Source organism: Salvelinus fontinalis, chromosome 38, assembly GCF_029448725.1.
Source record: "Salvelinus fontinalis isolate EN_2023a chromosome 38, ASM2944872v1, whole genome shotgun sequence".
NCBI lineage: Eukaryota > Metazoa > Chordata > Actinopteri > Salmoniformes > Salmonidae > Salvelinus > Salvelinus fontinalis.
The window spans coordinates 18631955-18654304 of record NC_074702.1 but is presented as its reverse complement, the minus strand read 5'-3'; the positions used below and the strand labels follow the sequence as shown (position 1 = coordinate 18654304).

General features: G+C 45.4%; 1 protein-coding gene across 5 annotated transcripts in view; it reads right to left on the bottom strand.

The window, feature by feature from the left end:
- Positions 1-1545: 1545 nt before the first annotated feature.
- The window catches only part of LOC129837732 (triple functional domain protein-like), a 138158-nt gene continuing 117353 nt past the window's right edge, over positions 1546-22350 (bottom strand). For 2 of the 5 annotated variants that reach the window (XM_055904126.1, XM_055904128.1), the window contains 21 exons: positions 17203-17486; positions 16868-17038; positions 15383-15478; positions 14619-14767; positions 14317-14383; positions 14066-14169; positions 13896-13965; positions 13589-13678; positions 13259-13402; positions 13009-13086; positions 12040-12231; positions 11672-11849; positions 10563-11350; positions 8994-9241; positions 8644-8785; positions 7777-7804; positions 5642-5804; positions 5322-5443; positions 4908-5187; positions 4472-4610; positions 1546-4292 (listed from right to left, as the gene is read on the bottom strand). In XM_055904126.1, the coding sequence (XP_055760101.1) occupies positions 3735-4292; positions 4472-4610; positions 4908-5187; positions 5322-5443; positions 5642-5804; positions 7777-7804; positions 8644-8785; positions 8994-9241; positions 10563-11350; positions 11672-11849; positions 12040-12231; positions 13009-13086; positions 13259-13402; positions 13589-13678; positions 13896-13965; positions 14066-14169; positions 14317-14383; positions 14619-14767; positions 15383-15478; positions 16868-17038; positions 17203-17486 (4091 nt within the window). In that variant the 3' untranslated portion in view covers positions 1546-3734. The other 3 variants (XM_055904127.1, XM_055904129.1, XM_055904130.1) reach the window with 3 other exon arrangements.

Below are 22350 nucleotides of genomic sequence, written 5' to 3'. Positions count from 1 at the left end.
GGAGATGCACTGGAAGCCTGGTGCGTGGTGTAGGCACTGGTGGTACTGAGCTGGGGTGGGAAGGTGGCGCCGGATATACCGGACCGTGAAGGAGGACACGTGCTCTTGAGCACCGAGCCTCCCCAACCTTACCAGGTTGAATGGACCCCGTAGCCCTGCCAGTGCGGCGAGGTGGAATAGCCCGCACTGGGCTATGCAGGCGAACCGGGGACACCACCTGTAAGGCTGGTGCCATGTACGCCGGCCCGAGGAGACGTACTGGAGACCAGATACGTTGGGCCGGCTTCATGGCACTCGGCTCGATGCCCAACCTAGCCCTCCCAGTGCGGCAAGGTGGAATAGCCCGCACTGGGCTAAGCACGCGTACTGGGGACACCGTGCGCTTCACCGCATAACACGGTGTCTGACCAGTACGACGCCCTCTTACTCCACGGCAAGCCCGGGGAGTTGGCTCAGGTATCCAACCCGGCTTCACCACACTCCCCTTTAGCCCCCCCCCCAATAAATTTTTGGGTGAGCCTCTCAGGCTTCCAGCCGCTCTGCCTTGCTTTTGCCTCATAAAACCTCCTCTCCGCCTTTGCTGCCTCCAGCTCCGCTTTGGGGCGGCGACACTCCTCTGGTTCTGCCCAGGGTCCTTCTCCGTCCAGAATCTCCTCCCAAGTCCATTCCTCTTTTCCCCATTGCTGTTGTTCTTGCCTTCCTTCCTCAATCCACTTGGTCCTGTTGTGGTGGGTGTTTCTGTAAAGGCAGTCAATGTTGTTCTCCCCCTTTAACGAGGAGGAGCATGGATAGGACCAAGATGCGGATTGAGGGAAATAAGCCATCTTTTAATGAACACACAGCAAACAAGACACTACAAACTACAAAACAACAAACGTGACTACCCTTCAACTGTCCTGTGAGGACACAGGAACAAACACCCACAAAACACCAGTGAAACCCTGGCTGCCTTTGTATGACTCTCAATTAGAGACAAACAATACACACCTGTCTCTAATTGAGAATCATACCAGGCCGAACACAAAACCCCCACATAGAAATACAAACATAGACAAACCCACCCAACTCACGCCCTGACCAACTAAAATGAATACAAAACAAAGGAAAACAGGTCAGGAACGTGACACACAACACATCACTGAGTACCACGCTTCATATTTTCAAGCATGTTGGTGGCTGCATCATGTTATCAGTATGCTGGTCATAGGCAAATATTGTACAATCCAGGTGTGCAAAGCTCTTAGAGACGTACCCAGAAAGAGTCACAGCTGTAATCGCCGCCAAATGTGATTCTAACATGTATTGACTCAGGGGTGTGAATACTTATGTAAATGAGATATTTCTGTATTTAATTTTCAATACATTTGCAAAAATTTCAAAAAACATGTTCTAATTATGGTGTAGTGTGTGTAAATGGGTGAGAAAAAATATATTTAATCAATTTTTGAATTCAGGCTGCAACACAACAACATGAATAAGTCATGGGGTATGAATACTTTCTGAAGGCACTGTACATACATAAATATTTAAAAAAACTTCCAAGGGTATGTTCCATACGTTTAATGGCAAAATAACAGAGGACTAAATAAAATATTTACAGCAAGTAATGTGTAAACATAATTTCTGTACAAAGAAATATACATGCAAAAGTAAAAATAAGTCATTTAACATTCAAAATAACGTAGTATGTATCAAATATGATGAGGTTACATCCAGGTTCCCATGTTCGTCGTCCATGTCTGTACAGCTTTACACATGAATAAATAAGAGGACACAAAATGGGACTGTACAGGCTAACAAACACATTCATTGTATCACTGTGACTCCTGCCTTGACATAGACATTAAACTTTGATAACCTTTTCAAGCTTAAAAGGAAATACAGCTGTTTCGTCCGCCTCCCCAGATCAATTGACTGGCACTTTAAAATCAGTTTGAACTCATACAATGATTAATTCACTGAAAACAGCTAGGTCATGGTTACTCTTAGATAAAGGTTAGGGTAATAGCGCCACAACGTCCATGCACAATTATTGTAACGTTGGTACAATGTTGTGGGCAGTTGTTTCCCTCTTCAAACCAAAGGCTCGGCAAAGAATGCTATCCCAAGTTTCAGTTAAACCAAGATGTTGATCATTGCAACACAATGTCTAGCGAAATACATAACTTAAAAAGTATAACAAACTTACACAGCAACCACCACTTTGTGCACAGCTTGAGAAGAGAAGTGTTTGAAATGTTAATTAGTTATGCAATAACAACCAACCACTATACAACGTTCTTACAACGCTAATAAATAAAGCCACTGTGAACCAATGTAAACATCTATCTCTAGGTTCAGCATGGTTTTAATAACTTAACATGGTACATTATATAAGACATTTAAAGAGGGTAAAGTACAGTTAACTTTGGTATAGTTACAGAAAACAAAAACAAAACAATGACAAACTGAAAGCATAAGTGCCAATATCGATTCAAATATTTTTTCTTATTTTACATTATTTGCAAAACCTGCATTTTAGGTTTCCAAGATATTAATACTGAACTTAATACGAAAAAGAGCAACACAATACACACATCTACTGCAGTACCAGGTACGTACATGCCTTTTTAGAATACGGGTACAACACACATCTTCATAAATAGTTGCATACATGTTAAAGCTGCAACATTGCACATGAGAAATGAACACAAAATACGAGTGCATTTATAGAAGTATTTCTGGTAGTGAGGGTTTAAGTAATTTGATTGGCATGAGGAGGAGCTAGTCTCCCTCAAACCTCTCTTCCATTGGCAGGACTTACTACTCAGCTAATGAAACAGCGTTTGAGACAAATTCTTCAACATGAGAATGAAGGCAGGAACACATTATTTACAAAGTAAGGCGGATGTATCAGAAATCTAAAGAGCTTTTCCAATAGTGTTATAGCTTTTTGTTGTTTGTTTGTTTGCTTGTTTATTTATTTCTCTGCTGAGGTCTGACTAAAATAGCATAATTGTACTAACTGTTACAGGTCCATACAATAGCAAGGCCAGAACAAACCATTTGCTGATTTATTGTAAGTTAATCAACCACAACTACAATGAGTTTGGTCTCCAACTGGTTCTAGAAGTAGTGTTCTGAAGCAACGACCCTGTGGTGGGTCGGTGGTGCTTTGTTCATATGTCACATCTAGAAGTAGTGTTCTGAAGCAACGACCCTGTGGTGGGTCGGTGGTGCTTTGTTCATATGTCACATTCATTTTTGTTTTCATTCTTTTTAATAACCTTTGTTTTTGAAAAGGTATATGAATAAAGACATTTCTTTGTTTCTTCACTATACATTTCCTTTACAAAAAGTAATCTCTCATTACAAAATCAATTTTCTTATATTCAACCAAAAGCAACCTGATATTACAGTATTGGTTTGTAATACTATCCAAACACAAGGCTTGCTCTCACTGGCTCTTGAGAAAGCTTTGTTCTCCCTGTTAGTCAAGTTTGAAATACTTTCAAATAGTTCATACTTTTGTGCAGGCATATAGCCATCATCCATACAAATGTGGGGGTGGAAGGGAAGTAGCTAAATCTCTTGGGGGGGAGAAATCTCAGTCAAAAATATTCAAAGCAGTCAGCAGACAGCAGCAGCAGGATGCTGGGTAACATAGTTCTAAGGAAGTGGCGTAGTTGGCTGAGAGAGGATGAGATCATCATTGTGACTCAGTGGTTTCTGGGTACTGTAGTTCTCTAACCTGCTCATATCTGGTTGAGGAGTCTGCTGTGAAGGAAGGTCTTTATGCTGCCCACGGGCCTAACGTCGTTCTGGTGTTTCCGCCGCTCGATGAAGGAGATGAGTCTGGAGGTGTCGATGCACCCTGGGTGCTGGTTTAGTTGCTGGTGGGAGTCCCACGGCTGCAGCCAGGGCTCCTGAAGGCATGCGGCGGCTGAAGGTCTCCGGTCCGGCTCGCCCTGTAGGAGGAGACACACAAAGTCCCTGGCCGCCTGGCTCACACCCTGGAAGTAGTCATGGGGGAAGCTGAAGTCCAGACGACAGATATTCAGGCATGTCTCCTCAGCGCTCTCATCCAGGAAGGGAGATGCCCCACTCAGTACCACGTATGTCACAACCCCCAGGCTCCAGAGGTCAGAGGTTAAGGATACGGGCTGGCCCAGCACCAGCTCCGGGGCTGAGAACTCTGGACTGCCCAGTAGAGGGTGGATGTAGTGGCCGCTGTTCAGCTGGACGGCGTCTCCGAAGTCTGTCAGCTTGACCACAGGCTGGGCAGAGTTCTGCTCCACTAACAAGTTCTCAGGCTAAAGGGATACACACCGATACCCATCCACATACACGCAAAGAAAGATATGATTAAGAATTTACCCATGATGGGAGTATTAGCTTTGCTTAAGAACAATCAGTTAGAAATCATACTGTTTCATACAGTACACAATCACATTTAACTCCTACTCTACATGTCACAGCCTTTGTGACTCACCTTCAAGTCCAAGTGAGCTATCCTCCAGCTATGCAGGTAGTGTAAAGCTTCTAGAATGTCCCTAAGGTACAAGGCCACCTTCTCTTCAGTAAGGTTACCCCAGCTGACTATGTAGTCCAGGAGACGGCCTTGATCAGCCCTGCAGACACAAAGCACCAGAGCACGAGAAAAAGACATTAGCTCACCGATATGGTAGATGTACAAGAGGCCTGCTTGAACATGATTCAAAAGCACAACACAGTGAATAAATATATACAGTAATATATTGTTCAAAACGGTAATCAATTCTATTTCAATTCAGGAATTATAATTTTCCTCAATAATCATACTGTGTGTGTGTCCCAAATGCTATCTATCCCTCTGTAGGGTACTACTTTTTATCAGTTATAGGGAATAGGGTGCCATTTGGGGCTCATCCACAGTTTTTCTAACGTACATCTCCAGCACTAGCACGTAGCTGGTGGCTGTCTCGTAGGTGTCCAGCAGGCCGACAAGGTGTGGGTGTTCCAGACACTGTAGTATCCTCAGTTCCTGGAGCACCCGCTCTCGCCGCATCAACCGCTTGTTGACATGTTTGGCTGCTACGGCACGCTTGCTCCCACGCTGGTCACAGCGCTTAGCCACTGAGAACCTTCCCCTGCCCAGTTCTGTGACCTCTGTGTAGAAGGACTCAAAGTTGTTCTTCCAGATCACTTCACTCCCATCGTCGGAGGCCTCTGGAAAAATAGAAACATTGAATGTTAAAATGCAAAAGTACTGAAGAATTCATATACTGTGTGTAAGTAGTGTGAATATAGAGGATATACTGTATCTCCACAGGAGTCTACAACTCAACTCAACAGCGACTAACCTGAGACTATGAGGTTGGCGGAGGATGACATGCTGCCCACTACGTTGGTGGCAACACAGGTGTACACCCCGTCATCCTCCACAGACACATCCATGATGAGGAGAGTTGCCTCGCCCGTGTCACTGCAGAGAAAGAAGGGAAGTCACAAGGTACGTTTCAACAATAGGAACATTTACTTTACTTCACCTACAACAGAACATTGTCTTCCAACAGCTAAGTCATTCTAACGTGTTGCAATGATCCCTGTAAGACACTCTGGAGAAGAGTATCTGCTAAATTACTAAAATGTAACGTAGAATGTCATCACTGCCGGTGTGTACCTGTAGGTGATGCTGTAGTGTCCGTCGTTGCTCAGAGTGCTGTGGTCAGGTCCTCTCCAGGTGACCGAGGCTTTGGGTCTTCCACAGACCTTACTCCTCAGAGTGACACTCTCCCCCAGGTCACAGGTCACATCACTCAGGGGCAGCAGGAACTCTGGGGGTACTACAGAGGTGACAGACAGACAGAGGACACGTGAGTTTGACTGTGTCACATGCTACAGTTTACATACATCTGAAGTTTACATACACCTTAGCCAAATACATTTAAACTCAATTTTTCACAATTCCTGACATTTAATCCTAGTAATATATCCCTGTCTTAGGTCAGTTAGGATCACCACTTTATTTTAAGAATGTGAAATGTCAGAATAATAGTAGAGAGAATGATTTATTACAGCTTTTATTTCTTTCATCACGTTCCCAGTGGGTCAGAAGTTTACATACACTCAATTAGTATTTGGTAGCATTGCCTTTAAATTGTTTAACTTGGGTCAAACGTTTCGGGTAGCCTTCCACAAGCTTCCCACAATAAGTTGGGTTAATTTTGGCCCATTCCTCCTGACAGAGCTGGTGTAACTGAGTCAGGTTTATAGGCCTCCTTGCTCGCACACGCTTTTTCAGTTCTGCTCACAAATTTTTTATAGGATTGAGGTCAGGGCTTTGTGATGGCCAATCCAATACCTTGACTTTGTTGTCCTTAAGCCCTTTTGCCACAACTTTGGAAGTATGCTTGGGGTCACTGTCCATTTGGAAGACCCATTTGCGACCAAGCTTTAACTTCCTGACTGATGTCTTGAGATGTTGCTTCAATATATCCACATCATTTTCTTTCCTCATGATGCCATCTATTTTGTGAAGTGCACCAGTCCCTCCTGCAGCAAAGCACCCCCACAACATGATGCTGCCACCCCCGTGCTTCACGGTTGGGATGGTGTTCTTCGGCTTGCAAGCATCCCCCTTTCTCCTCCAAACATAAAAATGGTCATCATGGCCAAACAGTTCTATTTTTGTTTCATCAGACCAGAGGATATTTCTCCAAAAAGTACGATCTTCGTCCCCATGTGCAGTTGCAAACCATAGACTAGCTTTTTTATGGCGGTTTTGGAGCAGTGGCTTCTTCCTTGCTGAGTGGCCTTTCAGGTTATGTCGATATAGGACTCGTTTTACTGTGGATATAGATACTTTTGTACCTGTTTCCTCCAGCATCTTCACAAGGTCCTTTGCTGTTGTTCTGGGATTGATTTGCACTTTTCGCACCAAAGTACGTTCATCTCTAGGAGACAGAATGCGTCTCCTTCCTGAGCGGTATGACGGCTGCGTGGTCCCATGGTGTTTATACTTGCGTACTATTGTTTGTTCAGATGAACGTGGTACCTTCAGTCGTTTGTAAATTGCTCCCAAGAATGAACCAGACTTGTGGAGGTCTACAATTTCTTTTCTGATGTCTTGGCTGATTTATTTTGTCAAGCAAAGAGGCACTGAGTTTGAAGGTAGAACTTGAAATACATCCACAGGTACACCTCCAACTGACTCAAATGATGTCAATTAGCCTATCAGAAGCTTCTAAAGCCATGACATAATTTTCTGGAATTTTCTGAGTTGTTTAAAGGCACAGTCAACTTAGTGTATGTGAACTTCTGAGCCACTAGAATTGTGATACAGTGAAATAATCTGTCTGTAAACAATTGTTGAAAAATGACTTGTGTCATGCACAAAGTAGATGTCCTAACCGACTTGCCAAAACTAGTTTGTTAACAAGAAATTTGTGGAGTGGTTGAAAAACGAGTTTTAATGACTCCAATCGAAGTGTATGTAAACTTCCTACTTCAACTGTAACTAGCCTTGCGATATACTAGCGTCCTGTCCATGGGGTGTACTTTCTTTTTCAAGCTGCCTCACGCTACAGAAACAGGAGACAGGCTCCTGCCCTACACACTGCTCTGGCTCGGAGGAGGATACTTACATGCAAACTACACAATCCCACATCTGAGCTACCCAATAGACAATAGAAAGTATGCAGTACAATACAAGACAATGAAAACTTGTCTTATTGAACCCCTACTATGTGAAAATATAGATGTCATAAATTTACTGTATAGTAAAGCCCAAGCAAAAACATTTAAATATATAAATACCATCATAGATGTAGTTGGGGTTTAGAAGCTGAAAGAAAGACATGAACACAAATAAGTTTTTTCTCCAAATTAGTTTGACCACACATACAGTACATTAAATAATTACAACATGAATCCATTAAATTAGATTAATGTAGAGGGGCATTAAGTCTTACAGCCATACTGAGGTTAATGTAGAGGGGCATTAAGTCTTACAGCCATACTGAGGTTAATGTAGAGGGGCTTTAAGTCTTACAGCCATACTGAGGTTAATGTAGAGGGGCTTTAAGTCTTACAGCCATACTGAGGTTAATGTAGAGGGGCTTTAAGTCTTACAGCCATACTGAGGTTAATGCAGAGGGGCTTTAAGTCTTACAGCCATACTGAGGTTAATGCAGAGGGGCTTTAAGTCTTACAGCCATACTGAGGTTAATATAGAGGGGCTTTAAGTCTTACAGCCATACTGAGGTTAATGTAGAGGGGCTTTAAGTCTTACAGCCATACTGAGGTTACTGTTGAGGGGCTTTAAGTCTTACAGCCATACTGAGGTTACTGTTGAGGGGCTTTAAGTCTTACAGCCATACTAAGGTTAATGCAGAGGGGCTTTAAGTCTTACAGCCATACTGAGGTTAATGCAGAGGGACTTTAAGTCTTACAGCCATATTGAGGTTAATGCAGAGGGGCTTTTAGTCTTACAGCCGCACTGAGGTTAATGTAGAGGGACATTAAGTCTTACAGCCATACTGGGGTTAATGTAGAGGGGCTTTAAGTCTTACAGCCATACTCAGGTTAATGTAGAGGGGCTTTAAATCTTACAGCCATATTGAGGTTAATGCAGAGGGGCTTTTAGTCTTACAGCCATACAGGTGATTATCAAATCAACTCTACCTTTACAGAAACTTTATTAGTCAGACAGTCTTGAGACTTGCGATAGCCGTTTTCCATCTTATTTTCCTTCCTGGTCTCCTTGTCTCTCTTCTCAGACTTTCTCCTGATGCGGAGTGCTGTGTGCCACGAGGATGACTTCCTGCTCCAGACAAGAGAATGAGAAAGAAAGGGGAAAAGAGAGAAAGAAAAAGGAAGAGAAAAGTTTAACTTGTAATTTCTACATCTTTGTCTACCATTTCACTTTTATGATGGCAGAGCTCATGATGTGAAAATGGAACTGTCTTTGGGATGATAAAGCTTTTCATTCATTCAGGTTGGTACATGGAGTAGCAGCAGTGTCTGTCTCTTACTTGATGGTTCCTTCGGGGAGGTCGGGGATGATGGTGGAGGTGTGACCCAGTACGTAGCCGGGGATCCAGCCCTCTGCGGCAGGGCCCTGCTCGGTGGCAGCCCGGAACACCAGGAACATGTTCTGCTGATTAGAGGCCAGCATCTGGACCACCTCACCCTGGGAAACACTGATCTCATCCTCCTTCAGGGCCACGTAGTCCTGGGTCACCAGCATGGTGCTGATGCTGCTGCTGCTACTGCTTTCACTCTGGAGGAGGGGGAGGCAGGGGAGGATGGGAGGCAGGGGAGGAAATGGAGTCAGTAAGGGTTTATAGGTAGGGTTACACAAAGAGAGAGGCATAGAGAGAGAGAAAGAGAGAGAGAGACGGACAGACGGACAGACGGACGGACAGACGGACAGACGGACAGACAGACAGACAGACAGACAGACAGACAGACAGACAGACAGACAGACAGACAGACAGACAGACAGACAGACAGACAGACAAATGCACACACACACAAACACACATACACACACACACACACACAAAGCATTCTGTGATAATGACTCTAGAATACATAACAAATTCAAATGTTACTGATTTGACTGCACATGAGCATCATTTGTTGTTCAGCTGTTTATATGCTTGAGCTCATACACAAAGAAGGACTCATTTCAAAGCATTCATTACAGAAGGTTCATAAAGTAGAGTGAGGAAAGTCATACTGTAGCAACTAACATCTGGTTCCTACATGTCTCATAACTAGACCTTCTCATTTGTAGAAGCGAAAACAAGGTATCCAGAAGTCAGAGAGACAGAGTAGAGTTAACATGGAGTGGGTGTCTCTCAAAGACATTAAGAGTAGAGAGGAAACAGTTTCAGGAGAGACAGAGCCTGAAATAAAGTTTGAAGTGAGGCCAAATGCATTTGGTGTGAGTCAAATGTATTCAGGAGCAAGGCAAGGGGAGAACGGGAACAAGGATGTATCATCAGTCTCACAGGACCAAGACATAAAGGAAGCAGCATGGTCAGAGCAAGAGCTAAGAGAAAACAGGAGACGGCAAACGTTTCTTTTTACATCAGAGCTCCTCTTCTTGCAGGCAGGTGAAGTCGAAGTCAAATATCAATCTTCCATTATATCAGCATTCATTTGCATTTAACCCATAAATGCCTCGATGGTTTTTCAGATCAGACCACAATAGCCTGAAGCAAAGGGACAGCAAAAACTCAGGTCATGTCTAGAAAATGTTAGAGCCAAGACAGAGCTGGGTGTGTAAATTTAGGGAAGTAGAGGCAGAGAGTCATACTGGAAACACTTACCAAGGGAGAGGAGAGGACACCAACATACAGTACAGCAAGCTGAGTTACTGTAGCAGTTAGCTGCTCTACCAGCCAAAAACACACTGTTAGTAGAGTCTGAAAGACAGCAGGAAGGATGAAAACTCACACCATAGGCAAGTTAGTGTACTTAGATAGTTTAGTATGCACTTGTGGTTCAGATGACTCAGGAGAACTTCTGGTCAGCCAGTAAGGTTAGTAGGGACTAAGCCGGACAGAAGCCTGGGACTTGAGTAGGGATCTTACCCCGTTACTCTGCGTGGACTGTAAGGACTGCTCACTGGTGGAGGAGCATGTGCTCATGCGGTCTATATCCTTGCTGTGGGTGGAGTGGCGATGGCTGTGGCTCTCCCTGTGGCCCAGGGTCGAGTCTCCACTATCACTGTGGTAGGAGAAGGAGCCAGGCCGGCTAGCTGGGGAGGCTGGGACCGCGGCGGACCAGAAAAAGGAGCCTTTCTGGGCTGGGCTGCCCGGGATGAATTCCTCCTTTATGGGGCAGGTCAGTGGAGAGACTGTCCCTACCCGAGGCTTGGCAAGATTCAGAGGGGCCACAGCCAGCCGTGGGATGGGGATCTGAGGGTCCTCCCCAGGGTAGCTCTCCTTGAAGCTGCCCTCAGCAACGCCCAAGGACTTGCCATTGCTGTTGCTGCTGGTTCTGCTGTGGGGCCGGGGACCCTCCAGCACTTGCATCTTGGGGACATCTTGGGGCCCCAGGTCCCCCTCTGCATGGTCAGGAAGGCAGGGGGTCTGGGAGGAGGGGGAGAGGGGTTGTCTGGACCACGTACCTGCTGTTCTGTCCGGGCCATCAGAGCCCGGAGGATGGTGGTGGTGGACTGGCTGCGGGATACGGGAGGAGGGCTGGGGGATGCGCGAGGGCCGGCGACTCTGGGGGCCACACAGAGAGTTACTCCCAGGGCCAACTGCGGAGCTGCTGCAGCCACCTCCTGCCATGCCACTGCTGCTGCTGGGGGCCCCCAGGCCTGGTCCACTTGCCCCCACGTGGTTCCTCTGGTATTCGATAGGGGATGTCAGTGCTGGGGGACACAAAGCGAGAGAGAGAGAGAGAGAGAGAGAGACAGAGACAGAGAGAAAGAGTCACCTCAGTGGTACGAGTACACACTGTCTAGCTATGAAACAAAATTATAAAAAGATTCTTTGCATTTTGCATTCCAGTACGTCATACTATAGTTCATATTATGGTGTGTTCTAAACACTTAATTTCTCAGAATGTTGATACATTCTATAGAGCGGATGACTACACAGGGAGACAGATGAAACATCGTAATCATCTGGAAGAAGCTAGCATAATATCACTACACAGATACACAGATGAACCGTGATGTGTCTTTTTTTACCATTGAGAAAGTTGCGTTGGCTCTCCAGGATCTGGGTGATCTGGTGGACCCACATCTGGCTGACTCCAGGGTTGGCTGAGTGCATTACGTAGGTCTCCACACCGCCACTGGATGACCGGGAGGTCAGGGTGAACTTACAGGGGTCGTCTGTGCTCTCCTCCAGGCCCAGCCAGCTCACCTGGACACACAAACAAGATACAGGGGAGAGGAGGGGATGTGAGTGTTTTCAGAATCAGACAACTATTCAAACGACGTTGGCCCTTAGGGCAATTACTATCCTAGCAATGTCCAGCCCCCAAAAATACATCCACTGTAATATGATCTAAGTGGATTGATTAGGGGAGATGATCACGATCGATGCTCCATACCTTGACGCTGTTCTTGAAGAGGTATCCCGGCTGGGAGTAGCCTTTCTTCTTGTCCAGGGGCTCGCTGAAGATGACGATCTGTTCGAAGAGGAAGACCCTCCTCTCCTTCATCCTTGTGAGAAGCCCCCCGTCCTGATCTGATACCATGAAGGTGTCCTGGAGCAGCAGTCTGCCTTGGGCCACAATCTTGCCCTGCATGGGGGAATACCAATGTATTGCCTGGCTGGTTAAATAAAGGTTTAAGGCCCAATGCAGCTGTTTTATATCCATATCAAATTATTTCTGGGTAAGTACCATACTTTAATAGATTTCCATTCAAATGGGCAAAAGTAGCTTTTAGCAAAACACTTTTTCTCAAGCAAGAATTTAGCTAAGAGTGTCTAGGAGTCATCTAAGTGGGGAGGGGAAAACTAGCTGTTATTGGCAGAGAGGTTTGGAACTCTCTTTGTTATTGGTCTATTAACCAATTTACGCATGGTGATGTCACCATGGAAAGCCAAAAATCCCACACATGCAAACCTGCTGATTAGAAGGTCCTGTGTAGATTGTATTTTGAATCAGCAACTATCAGGAAATAACTCTAATCAAATTTGTTCACACTTTTACAGCCAGTTTGATATAAAAAACAGGCAAAACAGAATTTTGACTGTACTGGACCTTTAAATAAAATACATACAAATAAAAGGAGAGAGGACAGAAGACAGCCTCAGACTTATTCTTAGCCACTCAGATGAAATATGCATATTATATGCATGCTATTATCATATAATACAATGAGTGAAAACAGAGAGAGAGAGAGAGCATACCCAAGCCCTTCTCCCATTCATCATATGATCCATGTGACTTAACGGTGGAAATCAAATTCAAGTAAGCTATTTTGGAGAATTTGTGACCTTCTAAACTGAGCCAGATCGAACTGAAAGACTACATTCTCTATTCCCTGAAGAAGACAGAGCCTGTGAGTCTTACATCGAAGCCTTGGAGACGCCCAACGTTCATCATGTCGTTGCATCTTTTGGGCACAACACACATGACCTCCACCGCTTTCTGGGAGAAACAGAGAAGATAGAAAACACAATTTTAGAGGGAAAGAAAACATAATCACAGCTTTATAACAAGTTTAACTTTTAGATAAAAACAAAATCATAGCAATATTAATGCTTGTCCATGTTATTAGGGGTGGAAGGCCATCAAATCAAACCCAGATTGTAGTTCTTACCTCCAGCTCCGTAGTATCTACTGCAGCCTTTTTGGAGAACTTAAGTAAATCCTTCAGTAGGAGCTGGTACTTCATGATGCGCTGCACAGGCTTAATGAGAAGATCAGTGATCTGGAGTCTGTGGCCCAGACGCTGCTTGAGCTCCTAAAATATACAGGGAGCCATTAGATTTATTTGCACACAGTAAAAACAAAGGACTGCATAAAAATATAACACAAGGTATGAGAACAGGAAACAATGAGGCTCTTATGATGAAATATGTGCTCCGTTCGAGAGACTGGAATAAACCCACTTGCGGGGTATGTGTGGAGGGAGTGTGTGTATTCTTACCTCAAAGTAAGTGTCTATGTACTCAGACACGATGTGCTCTGATTTGGGCTTGTTCTGACAGTACACAATGTACATGTGTAACCGTCGCTCCTAGCAGGAAAACAAGGAAACAAAACAAGTTAAATGGTGAGGAAGTGGTATTATGGTCCTTGCTATCTGGAATCCTTGGGATGTCCCTACCCCATTTCATTTCAAATTTAAATTAGGTGTTATGGTTAAGGTTAGGGATTAAGGTTATGGTTTAGCACTAACCTTGTTATGATGCACAGCACATTTTGGCCAATGAAAATCATCAAATCTCTCTTACTTGTTTGACGAACAGGGCAGCCAGCCTATCAGGGTCCTCCAGGCACTTCTCTAACTCTCCCAGGAAGAAGCTGTGGCCAATCAGAGAATAGTATTGTGAGAAATATACTAATATAAAAGTCAATCTAATAATAACGCTACTACTGTAGGTAGGTACTATTCTCGTCTTACTCTCTATGCCAGTCGTAGATCTGGTGGATATTCCCAAACACTATCTTGTCTTTTCCCCTCATGTCGTCTGGTACGCCGTCCTCCTTCATTTTGCTGATGTAGCCCTGAAGGGGAGATAAGACATTCAGGTGACCACAGGACTATACACAGTGCCAAATTCAGCCAATACTATTCCAATGCCCTGTCCACAAACAACCTCTGCCCCTTAGGGCACTTGTGGGGGCTTTAAGTAAGAAAGAATGTGTTCTCACCTCCACCACTGAACCCAGGTCTCTCACATAGTCCCTCTCTGTCTCCACCAGCTCCAGTAACACATAGCTGTAGGGGAGAGAGGTGAAGTAAACAATGAGAGGATTGTTTAGCGAGACCACCACAGGACAGTTTTATCTGATGGCTCAGGGCATATTGTAGGCTGTGAGACCATAGAAATAGAATGAATAGAAAGGGCCCTTCACCGGTCCACCCATTACGGCCTCATTGGCTTGAATGAGGGGGACCCTTCTAGTCATTATATTTCTACGTATGAGACGTTGCGGAGTGAAACTGAACTCACTGGCGTCTCTTGAGGAAACCCGACTTGCGCTCGTCCATCTCATCGATGGGGGAGGAGGAGGACAGGAGGGAGTTGTCGGAGGGGTTGAGGGAGGGGCTGCTGCTGTCCCCTTGTTCCACAGAGAGAGAGCTGGGCCGGTCCTCCAGGGACTGAGAGAGAGAGAGAGAGAGAGAGAGAGAGAGAGAGAGAGAGAGAGAGAGAGAGAGAGAGAGAGAGAGAGAGAGAGAGAGAGAGAGAGAGGAGAGAGAGAGAGAGAGAGAGAGAGAGAGAGAGAGAGAGAGAGAGAGAGAGAGAGAGAGAGAGAGAGAGGAGAGAGAGAGAGAGAGAGAGAGAGAGAGAGAGAGAGAGAGAGAGAGAGAGAGAGAGAGAGAGAGAGAGAGAGAGAGAGAGAGAGAGAGAGAGAGAGAGAGAGAGAGAGAGAGAGAGAGAGAGAGAGAGAACTTACTGTATATTCATTGTGCACATGCAGTGAGTAAGCTGAGCTTCTCCATACAATCACTGTGCTAGCAGAGAGAGCAGTGGTGTTGCTGCTATGAGGGTGTGACAAAGTATGGCAGCATTAACGTGCTGTGCCAGGTCTTATGAAGAGAAGGAGTCAGTTGGTGTGGTGACTCAAATGGTTCACAGATGACTGGTGGGCCATGGCACCGTCACACATCCACCCTGGCACCAGACTGGCCTGAGCTGAGCTGGCAGTGCGTGTCTGTGCGTGTGTGTGCGTAACTGACAGCGGTGTGGTAGACAGATGGATGGCTTGGTCTTACCATCTTACTCTTGACCAGCTCCTCGATGGCACTGACCAGTTCAGCCGCACTGGGTGTCTCTGAACTACTGGGTCGGCCCGATAGACGAGAGGCCGCCTGGAAGGGAGGGAGAGAGACAGAGGGACAGAGACAGAGAGAGACACAGACAGAGAGACAGAGAGAGAGAGAGAGAGACAGACAGCAACATAGAAAGGAAAGAGAGCGTGAGAGAGACAGAGAAAGTAGAGAGTGCGTGAGAGCGAGAGAGAGAACGTGAGAGAAAGAACCAGAGAAAGTATAGAAAGTGTGAGAGCGAGAAAGAGAGACAGAAAGAGAGAGAGGTGTGGGTGGTTTAATATTAAAATCAAATCAAATGTTATTTGTCACATGCGCCAAATACAACAGGTGTAGACCATGCTTACTTACAAGCCCTTAACCAAAAATACAGTTTTAAGTAAAAAATTGATAAGTAAAAAATAAAAATATGGATGGCTGGGTCTTACCATCTTACTCTTTACAGTGATGTTTACAATCTACATTTGATTCATATTTTGTGTAAAGTATTTGTCACTGTATTAAATATTTTTCTACATATTACAGCACATGATGACATCACCGCATCATACATTCATTTCTGAGAGAAGCTCACCATTGACGTGTTTTGACACTGCCCGGCATTCCAAATGTCCCCATAAGGAATGGGTGTGGTCTCCCTAATAGGGGCCAAATAGGGGTCTAATGGGGGCCAGGCTAGCATGGAGGATACAGGGGACGAGGTGGGGGTTGGGGTTGGTTGGAGCAAGGTTCTGAGCACTGGCACCACAGTGGAGCATATGACTGAACAATGTACATGTGCTTTTAAATACTCCATTACAACAGGGGTAACCCGGGCAACAGGCCAGTCACAAGCACAGCTAGTCTGGCTAAACAATAGCAACAGGCTAAACAAGGCCAGGTTTTTAAAGGGGTAGTCAGTCAGTTCTAGTCAAACTTCACTAACTACAGCAAATGGAATATTTGTCACCTCCGCAACAATAGTCCTAGAAAAACATAGGGCAGCGAGGGTGAGGAGATAGCATGACAGGATGGATGGCTGGGAAGTAAAATAAAGACTGGGCTGGTTGGTTGGTTGGGAGAGTGTGACTAGAGCATAGGCAGTTACATGGAAAGGTACGGGAACTGAGACAAAACAGAGGCAGGACACAAATCAACATAAAGCTATGGTAAAGTTACAGCAAAGTTAAGAAAGAAGAGAAAACAGTGATATTAGTGTCAAAGAAACGCCCATCGCTCTAGTTACAATAACTGTTCTGTGATGATGAATGAATGAAGCTAAACTGCATAGGTATAAAATATCTACCTTTTCAGACAACCTGGTATAAAGTAAATACATTAATTGCCAATGACTCTTTTTATTTTCCAAAATATCTTACAGGAAAGACGATTGTCCCCTCTTTGATATACTCTAACTAAACCTAACGGAGGCCTGTTAAGTGTGTGTCTCACCTTGTCGTCCTGAGAGTCAGCCTGCAGCAGGCTGTGTTGTTGGATGGCCATGGGGGGAGGCAGGGGTACAGCATCAGCCCCCTCCTCTCCCTCCTCCTCCCCACAGCTCTGCATCCCAGAGGAGGAGGACTTGGACAGAGTCCCACTGCTCAGCCCCTCGTTCCTCATCCTCTGTAGAGGGACAACGACAACAGAGTTTACAACTAAATAGAACACAATCGGCTCAAAATAAAGGAGAGAAGGAAATTAGGGAGATATTTAATGTTGAACAGATCATGTAAAAGATAAAGAAAAGAAGTGATATATGAGTGATAGGGGTGACCAATCGAACGGACCTCCTCGATGGTCTCGTCCTGTGGCGTGGCGGCGTTGTCGTCCGAGTCTTTCTGGGAGCCGGCGGAGTCTGCGTTCTTGCTGCGTCCGTCGCGGTTCTTCTTGTGCTTGTGGGACAGCTTCTTGACATGTCCGTCGGCCTTGCCGCTGCTCAGGCGCCTCACTGGGCTGGTCAGCCACTTCCTCAGCGTGTTGCCCGGTCGTTTGGGCCCCGGGGAGCTGTGGAAGCCCAGGGTGTGGCTGGCGCCAGGCTGGATGGCATCGTTACTGGACACAGACAGGGTGTCTGCAGGGGGAGAGACATGGAGAGAGAGAGAAAGAGAAGGAGAGAGAAAGAGAGAGAGAAGGAGAGAGAGAGAGAGAGAGAGAGAGAGAGAGAGAGAGAGAGAGAGAGAGAGAGAGAGAGAGAGAGAGGTCACAGTGCACAGTATCTTGGGAATGGGTCTGAATTCAGCTATGAGGGTACCAATGAGATTAGATGCACTTTTGCAAGGTACTTCATTACCTAGGAGGCATAATTCTTTATGTATCTATACTCAGACATTCCATTTTAGTACATGATGGTTAGAGTGGAGCATCGCATCCTAACATTGCGTGTCCATCCTCTGCATTGAAGCATCTATCGATAGATGTTCCTCCTATGAAAGTGAACTGGATGATCCTCATTTTAAAAACCGTGATATACACAACATTATATAAAAGTTGCATTAGCTGATTCTCTGTGTGTGTGTGTGTGTGTGTGTGTGTGTGTGTGTGTGTGTGTGTGTGTGTGTGTGTGTGTGTGTGTGTGTGTGTGTGTGTGTGTGTGTGTGTGTGTGTGTGTGTGTGTGTGTGTGTGTGTGTGTGCATCTACTTTAGGCTGAATGCCCACCACCTCCCTCTTCTGTGTTTCTATCTCCCCTGAGAGGTGTGGGAGAGGACTTGGCTGAGGCTGTGGGTTTAAATGTGGTGCAGTGTGGGGTGCTTCTGCTGATGTAAACTGAGGGATGCTACTCAGGGTGGATAGATTGCCCAGGTCCCGGCTTCACAGAAATGTTGTATCCTTCAAAAACAGGTTGAGCCAAAGGTTTGTCTATAGGGACTCGCCTCATGTTGACGGAGATGACCGAACTGAACTTCTGATGAATAGACGGATACGTAGTGCATTCTCCCATGTGTTTCTTTAGTCTCTGTGTGGCCGGGTTCAGCAGTAGAGTAAAATGTCCAGTGAGGTGACCTCTGTGTTCTCAGAGGTTGGCTCTGTATCTCAGTGAACTGAACTCTGTGTGACCAGATCCTCCTACTGATCTGATCTAACCACAACAGCAGCTTCTGACACGGCAGGGTCAGGGGTTCCCCAACAGTGCACCACTCGCTCAGTAAAAATAACATGTACCTACAGTCTGCTGCCATGAGAAAAGACAACAGGCCTTTTAAAGAATCTTAGAACTGCTAACACTGAGAAACGAATCAATTCAAAACAACAACATATGAGCTGAGAAATCTATATCAATCCTATACAAATCTGAGTGGGATAGAAGGTGATGGCTCTGAATTGACCCCATGATTATCATGTACTGATCGGGCCTTTGGCATTGACTGATCACTCACGCATTATCTTGCTGATACAAAGACTGAACAGGGTGCTGCTGCACTAATGCATCGTATATGGTAGAGTGAGTCTCAGCAAGGAGAGAGGAGTGTGTGACTTTTCTTTTTCATTTGTACAGTGAGACTCAGGCCAAAAGGAGGATTCACTCATGGCCATGTCGAAAGGGGTTCTCTTAGCAGCCAAGAGCAATCTCAGGAGATGTTCTCAAGCCAGGCCATGGATGATTTCATGAAGTTTCTACAGCTGTTTTCCTAAAGCTACAGCACAGTAAATTACTTCCATACTGTTTCAAAATGTTGCGCAAACAAGTCAGGCTGAATGGTGCGCCAGATGAGAGACAGTGTATGAATAGAGTTAATAATCTCCCTTCAGTTCCAGATGTATTTGATACTATGTTGGACTATGTTGTTTTAAGACGTGTTTGAATAGACAGTTTTAATTCATCATTCCAGATGGCACTATGTTTGCTACAATCGTTTTGATGTGCATGCAAGAGTGCCATTTTCACAAAATGATTCAAGGTGTCATTTGACTGCCTTATGATGTCACAATAGGTCTGCTGAGATGGTCTGGGGCTGCATTTCATTGGCTCAGGCTCTGATACTCAGACAGAATTGGATTGTGACATCATGACAGTCTAATGATGTCAAATGGCACTCAAATGATGTCACAATGGGACTGCTGAGGGTGATCTGAGGCTGACACTTTCCCAGGCCTTCATTTGTTCCTCAGACACGATTGGATCAGACTGACACATCTCTAAACATACAAAGAGCCCAGGAGCCTTTTGGGGCTACTTCATCCTCGCGTTCAGCCTTACTTCTTCTCAAGATGGTGTGCATTGACATTGGCGTGCAGCACTGCAAACTCCCAACCTGGTCCAGAGTTGGCATGGATATTACACCAGATGAGTTGAGACATGTGGTGGAGAGAAAGGAGGAGTACAACACATCCATCCTGGACTCCATAACCATGCCTGACGTGGACTGCACCATGCTGGTCCTCGGGGGGGCCTTTCTGGTCATCTGCTTGGTTCGCCTGTGGCTCAGCAGGAGGAAGTGGACAAGGCAAGGCCAAGGGAAAGGAGGTCTGCTCCAGTGCCAGGCTAAAGGGGACAGCAACAAGGCTTTGCTGATGATGGAGCTTCAGGAGAAGGTTCTGCTGAGGATGGAGGGCATGGAGCAGCGCCTCGACGCCATGGAGGACTTCATCAGGTCAGTCTCAACTCTTAGCCTCATGCGTAACTAAATGATAGGGTGTTTGGAACCAAAAATAGATCATGTCAACTATAGATAAGGGCCAGAACTCACTGCCATATAAGATGAAATTGAAGGTTAAAATATGAATCTCATAGCAACATGTATTAATAGACCACACTGATTGGTACGTTTTGTCTTGTGCCTTCCTTAGCTGCATGGGGAAGAAGAGGACCATGGAGAAGACAATGTACGGCAAGCAGGAGGCTGCTGGTGACAAGAGCAAAAGGGATGCCCTGCGCTTCTCTGACTGCTCTGACAACTCCAACTAATGTCTCAATACCTCAAGACCTGTTTATGGACACTGTGCATTTCTTTAAAAATACATTCAACTGATTTGAAAATAAAAGATGTGAAATTAAAAAAAAACTTCCTCTCCTCTTTTCACTCTGTGGGGAATAGCATTGTATGTAGTTACAGTATATTCTGACAGACACTTCACATGTGGGTCTTTCATGACAGTGAACATGTGTGTCACAGAGTGGGGTGGATGGGGGGGTTGAGGGGGATCACAGTCCTTAGTTAAAATGGCTTCAGGAGACCTATATATTGTAGTGTAATATCCTGCTGATATAAAGCATGTGTTCACTCTACTCTGGGTCTAACCCAGCTGTGGGAGTCCGAGCGAGAGAGCCTGAGAAGATGAGGTGTTCACACAGCCCAGTACTTTTCTAAAATTGTGTTCTGTGTCTGCAGGGGAGAACCGAGGGCTTTCAAGAGACTTGTAAATAACTCATAGCAGCATACCATGAACACCTGACTCCATTTATCAAATGTGTCACAATATTACTGACACAAAGGAAGGTGCCATTACGGGCTGTTTCAGTCATGCTTCAGGGTCCTATCGACCAAGTGGAGCAGTAGAAGCCCAGCAGGACCATGTGTTACAGTAACACTGGATGTGTACAGCAGACTATGCCAGACCCACTAGGCAGACACCTCCAGGCCAGCCCAGCCGTACCCAGCCCCATCCTCCATTCTGAGAGGAGGAAGGAAACAGGCATCAGATCTCCACCTGAACAAACCTAGCCTTCTAGTACACCACAGAGACAGGGCTCAGTGTGTCCCTCCCCACAGGCCCACCTTCCCTCTACTTACCTGAGGGAAGTACACTCATGCCACAGTGCCCAGTAAAACTTTCCTTCCCTCTAATACTGTACAGAGCTGTCGCACAGTGTATCAGTGTGATTACATTGAAGGAGACACACAAACAACTTAATCGGTGTCCATATTGTCTCGTCTAGCTGGCTAAAAGGGTACAGTTATAGTATATCTCTCACATTTCCATCAACTGCTTTTGAACTCTTCCATTAAAAAGCCCTGTCAGCCAGTGGGTTAGTGGCAGGGGGGGAAACTCAGTCTGGTGCACAGTTCTACACATGAGTGTGTATTCACTCCACATATTGAGCAAACAGGACCGAGGCATGCAAGGGGCCTGACCCCTGGTGTAACAGCGCTATTTGAAAGTAGGTCTGAAGAGCTCTCACAGGCTGCGGGCAGCCCATCAATCACCTCAGAAAGTGGGCTACGGGGTATCATATACTGTATGAAGGAGAAAAACTGGGACACCAAAAGTATTTTCAGTGAACACAACATAACTTCTCTTTTAATATTGTATTTGTACTCATGTATTTTTGTGTGGTTGAGACAAAGATGTCCAAGACCAATTTCCCCTCAGGGACAATAATGATTATCTGATCTTCCAGTCCTGTCACAGCTACAAAGCAGCATCACTAGCTAACTTTGAAGTGTCTCCTGGGGAGAGATATCATATTGGTTTGATATCATATTGGTTTGAGCGGTTTGCGTGTCCTCGTAGACATAGACAGTGATTTAACAGAAGGAGGGTCACCAGCTTTGACACATTCTTGTCCATTGTTTATTCAGCAGGCTGTAAAATAACCCCAGACATCACAGACATGCAGTAGGACACTGTCACTGTGTCCCAAATGGCACATTTTTCCCTATTTAGTGAACTTCTTTTGACCAGGTAGTGCACTATATAGGGGATAGAGTGCCATTTGGGATGCATTCCGTCTCTGGGTAGTGGGTAGGAAAATAAGCACTGCGGTGACCTCTGTTCTCCCGCCAGGGGGTCTTTTATCAGTCACCTCAGTCACTGCGCTCACTACTTCCATCTGTCCCAAACCCGAGCCTGCTGTGACTATGTGAGCCCGCTGAGCTAAAGCCTAGGGATTAGGAGACACAATAGGTTCTGGCATGACACATACAGTACGTTCAAACACATGTAAATATGGTATCCCTGTCTGCCTAGTACATTTCAGGTCACAATCAGCAGTAGA